General features: G+C 43.3%; 1 protein-coding gene across 1 annotated transcript; it reads right to left on the bottom strand.

Moving 5' to 3' along the window:
- Positions 1–1648: 1648 nt before the first annotated feature.
- On the bottom strand, positions 1649–7376 carry SET (SET nuclear proto-oncogene). Its single transcript, NM_001038564.1, has 8 exons — positions 7287–7376; positions 5796–5853; positions 5020–5162; positions 4591–4694; positions 4377–4490; positions 3637–3807; positions 3395–3541; positions 1649–2153 (listed from the first exon to the last, which is right to left on the bottom strand). The coding sequence occupies exons 1-8, from the start codon at positions 7357–7359 to the stop codon at positions 2130–2132; spliced, it is 834 nt and encodes a 277-aa protein (NP_001033653.1). The 5' UTR covers positions 7360–7376; the 3' UTR covers positions 1649–2129.
- Between the last annotated feature and the right edge of the window lie 205 nt (positions 7377–7581).

The following is a 7581-nucleotide window of genomic DNA, read 5'->3' as shown; positions in this document are numbered from 1 at the left end:
ACTTTGTGAAACATAAATCAGTTATTACTTTATGAATATTGTTTCAAGTGACTATTGTTTTTTCTGTAGCGAAAAGCCCTTCAAATGTTGAGACCTCAAAATCAAAGACTGAATCCCCTCAGGAATTGACTACATTTCAAGTAAGTTAATTTGCCCACGACTTCCAAACATACCTTTCCATGTAGTTGTATGGACCTATGCTATACTTTCTGAACTACTTGAAGGGGCAGTTCTCCCCATTTCCCAGTCACAATGAACACAAATAAAAACAAAGCAGAAAAACTAGCTTATCATCTAAATCCAAAAGTAAGTAGTAACATTTCTCTATGAAACAAGGAGAATGACCCCAGTCAAAAAAAATCTTTATGTTCCTTTATTGGAGCAAGATTCCTGACCGGTATACAGTGATGTATTTGCTACAGACCTGTGCAGAAATTACACACTATCCATCTAGACAGGCTTTTGTTACACTTTGCCTACTGATGGAGTAGTTCCATTTATAAAGTTTTATACATCAAAAAGCTTTGAATTTGACCCGGCTGTCCATTAATTCATCTCTGAAAAAGCTAAGTGGCATTTAATTTTAGCTACTATATTTTACAGCATTAAAAAGCTTATGCATTAGGTAGCTTCTCAAAATGTGATTTATGCACAATGGCATTTAGCAGATAGAGCAGTCCATCATCTCCTTCGGATTCACACAGACAGGTCTCATTGGAGAGCTATATGCTAAAAAGCTGGTACTTTGAGATAAAAGTACTCCTAACCTGAGTTTCTTACCACCAACACGGACTTCTTACTCTGAAAGCCTGTCTTCTCGGCCACATATTACAGTGCCAGTGAAGACATGCGAACAATTGCCCTGTGTTAACTCAGCAGAGGAGCACCAGGTCTGTCTGATGGTGGTGGCAGGCACTATTAATATCTAAGTAAATAAAAGCCCGTATTTTGAAATGATTTGAGATACAAATCAAAAGTACAACACATTCAGAACCGAGTTTTCAGCAATCTGGTATCCTCAATGATGTGAAAGATTTCAGAAACTAATGGCAAATTATACCCATGATGGGTTCCCAGCTATGGAGACATTAATACATTGATTCAAATCCCTTTACTCAATCAATATAGCCCTGAGGTCATCCTGCAAAGTGCGTATCAAAAAATACGAAGATAGGGTGACAAAAAGTTTGACAATAACATTACACAAGTCAAACTTGGAAAGTCATATTAAGTTTATCTGAGAGAAAAGCATCAAATCCTTTGTGTACACATTTAGTTTTATTGTAACAAAGCAACTTGTACACTTTTAACGTTTAAAACTGAGCATCATCTTTCCTTTCCAGTGAAACAAAAAGAAAAATTTAAAAATAAACAGGAACAAAATTACAATAGAGAATGTCAATTGCAAATAAGATCCTACAGGTTCTGCTGATTCTCCCATCGAGTGGCAGGGCTCAAGTCATCATTAGGAGAGAATTTTATTTTAAAAGTGTCATCTTAAACTGCAAGGATGTCCGTTAAACATCACAATTAAACATGCCAAAGAAGAAGCCATGTTGTCAAAATGCCCACTTAACCCACCCAAACATCTCAAACCCACCCTTTGCTGACCTTCTATAACCCCATTTTTTTAAGTTTTTTTTTTTTCTTTTTTTAAACAAGAGAAAGTAGACAGGTACATGTTGGTAAATGCTAACTGTCCATATTCACATAGAGACACAGTGTAATCTCTGAGCCCAATATACAGAGAAAGGAGGAAAAAAGCTAGAATTCTATGCACTACTACACAGGGGCCTAGCACCCTCCAGCTTCCAGCAGAGCTAAGGGAGCAGAAGGTTTTTCTTTTTTTCCCACAGAGCATGGTGGTGTTGATTCCATAGTTTTTGTTGAGACAGGAAGGGATAAAAATGAATTTGGAACAGAAAGGGGTAGAGATTCTTGTCCCACTGAATTCTGCTCAAGGTATTTCCCCCCCAAATAAGTTGTGAACCATGGTATAAAGGAGAAAAGAGACCTCAAAAACAGGGCGACTGAGCACAAGAGGAGGAGAAATTAAAAAAAAAAAAGACTGCAACTTGCTCCCAGGGACTGGAGAAAATTAAAAAAGGTTGGAATCCATCAGTGTTCCATTAGTCATCTTCTCCTTCATCTTCCTGTAAGAAAAAAAAGCAGGCAGTTAATCTTTAGGATTAATTCTAAGGTCAGTCCCCAATATTCATGTGGACCATGATGGATCCCACAGAACATAATGATATCCCAGCAGAAATGAATTTTATGAACCTCCACAGTGCTCCCTTGGTATGTGTGAGGGATGGTTCAGAACCTCCTCCACAGAGAAAAATCCTCAGGGGTACTTCCCTGGTAGTTCACTGGTTAAGACTCCATGCTTCCATTGCAAGAAGCACAGGTTCAATCCCTGGTTGGGGAGCTCAGATCCCACATACAGCTCAGCACAGCCAATACAAATTTTCAAAACAAAACAGAACACAACCCTCTGAATGCTCAAGTCCCTTAAATAAAAGGGCACAGTACTTTCATGCAAGCTACTCACATTCTCCCATGTACTTTAAATTATCCCAGATTAATTGTAATAGTACACTGTAAATAGTTATGAATACAATGTAAATAGTTGCCAACACTCAGCAAATTCAAGTTCTGTTTTTTGGAACTTTCGAGAATTAAAAGAAAAAAGTCAGCTGTTGGTTGAATCTGAAGAAGGGGAACGGACAGATACAACTGATATGAAGGGCCAACTATACACCAGTCTGCATCAACTACTTTTTCCCCCTCAGGCCACGAAGCTCACAGGATCTGTTTTTTTCTTTCCTTTTTTTTTTAGGATCTGTTTCTTGACCAGGGATCAAACCTACACCCTAGCAGTGAGAGGGCTGAATCCTACCCACTGGACCAGAGAATTTCCCAATCTGCATCCCAATCTGATGCTTCTAAGACCTAGTGATGTTTCAGATGTATTAACTTCCAGCACTAATCAAATCAGACATCTTTCAGACCAAGTAATCCAACCAAAACCTAATCTATCTCAATTTGACTCAAAGAATTTAATAGCAGCTTGTCCAAAACATGCCTATTTTTGTTATTTGGGAGATTTTTCAGAGTTTGGGCAGCTGCAATGTCCACAGTGCTTACACTGAGTACTGGCTAGGGAATGACATAACTGACTAGTCATAAAAACTAACCACAAAAGTAGAACCAATTAAATCAATGACATAATAAACTTACCAAAATTTCCTTCAATCCTGGACAAAACAGCCTATCCTTTCTACAAATCTTCCCACAACTAGTTGAATCAGTTTCACTACACAATATATGTAATCTCCAAAGTAACACGGTGAATTTTTTGATTATCTGTTTGGATTTAACCAAATCTTTTTACCTCTCCTTCCTCCCCCTCATCATCATCTTCATCTTCTTCACCTTCATCCTCATCCCCTTCTTCATCAATGTCTTCCAATCCTTCTTCCTCTTCGTCGTCGTCGTCATCCTCTTCTCCTTCCCCTTCCTCATCATCCATGTCAGGAACCTAGGGAAAAACCAAGATCGAAGGTTACCTTTCAAACTCACTTTCAAACAAATGGAACAAGTAAAACCTTGAATAAAAGAACATTCTCAACTCACCAAGTAGTACTGTAATGGATTTGGCCAAATATCATCTTTGATGACCTCTCCTAACTCATCTGCACCTGCATCAGAATGATCAGTAAACCAGGTGAAGAAGCTTTCTGGTTCCTCATGCTGTCTCTTCCTGCTGGCTTTATTCTGTGTTTGACTTGATCGTTTCGTCAAATCCTAAATGAAGACAGAAGAACTTATGATACATAGGCTCTCTATACCTCATCTCTACAACTTAAATAAAGTTTTAACCCAAAAGCAGAGCAAAATCTGGACATTATATGATCCACACTATTATTCTTATCTGAAATTATAAAAAGTACAGTTAATAAAGAGAAGAAACCTTAGGATTTTAAGTCTGCAAAGAATGCTGTCAAATTTGTATGCCACCTTTTCTTGAAAGTTACTGTCTAGATTTGGTTTTTTAATACATATAAAATTAGTTCTACTTCAACAACCAGTATCTTGAGACAGTATAATTTAAAATATTTATGTTTACTACTTAAATGCAGACAGAAATAGGTCTTCAGAAACAAAGCCACCGATGTAAAATTCAAAATGATTTAAGTCCATGTCTACAAAAACTTGCTCCATTATCTTATAAGACCATAAGCTATTGTATTTGGCCTTAACACAAATCTTTTTTAAGGATCTGCATTTAACACATCACCAAAATACCAAGTATTAGTAAAATGGTTCAACTAAATCAAACCATACAAAATATTAATGCCCAAGTCCTCAAATACCTTTCCAGATTTCCATTTGATTTCAGTGGACTTTGAAGATGGATCACCACTCTCATTCAGATGAAATTCTTTGGAGAGAATTTTATTTTCGAAGTAAGGGTTTTCATCAAAATACTACAATAAACAATAAGAGAATCAGAAGTCAGTACAAATAGCCCTTCTAAGCAAAGCTCAAGTTAATTTCCATAGTGACAAATGAGTTACAGATACTTACAAAATCTATTCTGTAACCTGATTTAATGTCTTCAAATTCTGTCACTTCAACTCTTGTCAAATAATGCAGCGCCTCTTCATCCTCCTCCCCAAGCAGTGCAGACACTAGACCCGCAAGGAGACCAAGTGATTATACAAACGTACAACTCAGCGATCCCTTTTAAGACTGCCCAAATTTGGTTTCATAAATCCACTATTAACTGAATAACCAAATGGCTCAGAGTCAGAGCTACCATCATCTTCAAGTAATTAAACACAACCGTACATTAGCATATGAGCTCTTCTAAACACAAGGCATTAATTGCAAGCCTCTCCCTGTTTCAACCTCTGCAGGTAACCAACATGTGGGATCAAGTCCTCAACCAAGATCCCTCCCCTTTACAACAAGTGGACATCCCATATCCTTCAATAATGCCCTGCCATCACATACCTTGTGGATGGTTAACAAATGTTGTTACCCAAAAATTTGGGATTTTGGCGATCAATTCTGACCTCTTCTGAAAAAATGGTTGGCGGAGTTTGTTATATTTCTGTTCTACTTTCAAAATCTCCTCACTGGCTTGTTCATTAAGTCTGAAGCAAATGAAAAGACACACTGACCAACGATGGTACTTAACAAATACAAAAACGGCTGAGATTAAAATTATTGACTCTTGTTAGCCTTAGAACAATGCAAAGTACCTATATGTAATAACCAAATCACCTAAATTTTTGCAGTCAGAGACTCAACTCAAAATTGAGATGGCAATCTAATAAGCTTTGCCAACAGGCACTCAGTAACTGACAGTTCTTAAAGTGCCAAAACAGCATTTTGGTAACATTTAATACTTTATCTAACTCCATTACTAGGCTAACCTCAACTGTTTCTCTCAAGAAGAAAAAGCTGCCAATCAAGTAACAGTTATTAGGCAAGTCAGAGCAACACTAATGCTAAAATACTACACTATCAGAAGTCCACACACTGCAACAATTCCTCACCCTATGAAAGCAATCCCAATCTTTATACAAGGTCAATGTACTTTCATTACCAACTTTTTGGTGACCTACAAATATATCACAGAAAAAAATAACACTGAATCCTAATATTTCCCAGTTATAGTCATCTCCACTTAGCCAAAAGATACAGATTTACTTGGCCATAGTTTCAATGATTACCAAAACATAATCAGGTCAGAAAACTTCAAAGTAAACTGAGAAAAACTTTACCTGTCTATTTCATTTTGTACTTCATCAATATGTTCAATTGCTTCTTGCTGTTCTTTTTCTGCAAGAAAAAGGTGCATGAAGAAGACTCAATACTAAATTTGAAGATAAATTTAACTAGTTTTCCTTCCTGATGTTAACAGTCTGTGACGTGAGTTATATCAATAAAGCTCCTTTAAAAAAAAACCTGCCTACTACTACAAGGCATGCTCTCCACGTGTTCATGCGTGCAGTTGACAAACTACTTTTCAATTAGAAGAGTGCTCACAAATCATACTGTTAAGACTACGAAAGACTAGCTAGAATACGGAAACCAACAATATCAAAAATTAGGACACCACCTATCTCCATGTTGGAAGTACCTTTTATAATATTGAAAATATTGCTCAGTATCGATTACTGTTAAGACATCAGACATGCCTGCAAGACGGGGAAGGCCTTCAAACTACCCCAACACTGTAAACACTCCAGTTTATCTTCCAACCCCATTTTCAGGCGGGCTGATCTCAGAGGCAGCCCCACACGACTTTGGAGCACTTACAACGAGCAAGCATGCAGTCAGAAACTGAGCCAAAGAACCGAGAGAAGCAAAGTGGGGGGTGGGGGGTGTGCTAAGGAAAAGGTGCCCTTTTGTCGGGTGAAGACCGCAAAACCTACAAAGCTAAGTGGGCGTGAAGGGGCCGGATCGCGCGGTTCATTTCCGGCAACCAGCCCGGGTTGGTGTAGCCCCCCTGCCGAGAAAAGCCTTCACGGACAAGGCCAGGAGATTCTGCCAACGAGCCATTGTAAAGACCCTCCTCCGACACGCCGGGGCCGCCGAGCCGGGTTTCTCAGCGAGCTGCCGCCACGGGGTTGACCACCCCACGTGGGGGACGGTCCGAGGCCGGCCTGAGCATCCTCCGAGCGGCCCCGGGGCCGCGGCGCCACCGGCCGCGTGCTTCCCCGCGCCCCCACCCCGCCCCAACTCGAGGCCAAGGGCCGCGCCGGGGCCGGCCTCCGGGATGGGGGTGCGGGGGGCGCCGCCCGCAGGGCCGGGCGCGGAGGGGCCGGCGGGGTGGCGGGGGATAGCCGCGCGAAGGCCCGGGCGCGGGGCCGCGTCCGGCCGCACCATGTGGCGGCGGCGGCGGCGGCTGATGGGAGCGAGGCATCATGGCGGAGCACAATAAAGAGAGGCTTCTCGGGAGGGAGGGAGGGGGAGGAGAGCGAGGTGGGGGGGGAGAGGAAGGGGGGGTCTCCTCCGCCCGCGCCGAGCAGGCCGCAGCGCCCCCGCCTCGCAGCGCTGTTCGCCGCCGCGGCGCCACCCGGCCCCGGGCCTCGCGCGCACAAAATAAAAAAAAAAAAAAAAAAGGGCGCCGAGGCGCGCGCCGGCCCGTCCGCCCGGCTGGGCCCCCCCCACCCCCCGCCCCGCGCGCCCCGGGCCCCGCCGGCGGCCTGCGGCCGGGCGGACGGCGAAGATGGCGGCGCGGGCCGGCCCCCGCCTCGCCTGCTCCTCACCTGAGGTCTCGTCGGCCCCGTCGTGGTTGGAGTTGAGCTCCTTTTTACTGACTTTGGCCGCCGGCGCCGACATGGTGCTGCTCCGCGGTCGGGGGGGGAGCGGGGAGGGGGAAAGAAGGGAAGGCGAAGGGGGGGCGGGCAGCGGCTTCCCCTCACGCCACACGCGCGGGCGCTCGCTCGGTCCGGCCGCCTCCTCCCAGCGCTCTTTCGCTCGCTCGCTGTCCCTCCCCCTGGGCTCGCGCGCGCTGCCCTCGCGGCCTGACGACGAGGGAGGGGCTGTGGTGGGGGGCGGGCG

Source organism: Bos taurus, chromosome 11 (genome assembly GCF_002263795.3).
Source record: "Bos taurus isolate L1 Dominette 01449 registration number 42190680 breed Hereford chromosome 11, ARS-UCD2.0, whole genome shotgun sequence".
Lineage (NCBI taxonomy): Eukaryota > Metazoa > Chordata > Mammalia > Artiodactyla > Bovidae > Bos > Bos taurus.
The sequence above is the reverse complement of the archived record's forward strand: the minus strand, read 5'-3'. Positions and strand labels throughout refer to the sequence as shown.

Coding starts and splice junctions, on each gene's coding strand:
- SET (NM_001038564.1), bottom strand. CDS start 7,359: ATGTCGGCGCCGGCGGCCAAAGTCAGTAAAAAGGAGCTCAACTCCAAC. Junction 5,163..5,795: donor GTACAAAATGAAATAGACAG/GTAAAGTTTTTC, acceptor CATTTGCTTCAG/ACTTAATGAACAAGCCAGTG. Junction 4,491..4,590: donor CAGGTTACAGAATAGATTTT/GTAAGTATCTGT, acceptor TGTTTATTGTAG/TATTTTGATGAAAACCCTTA.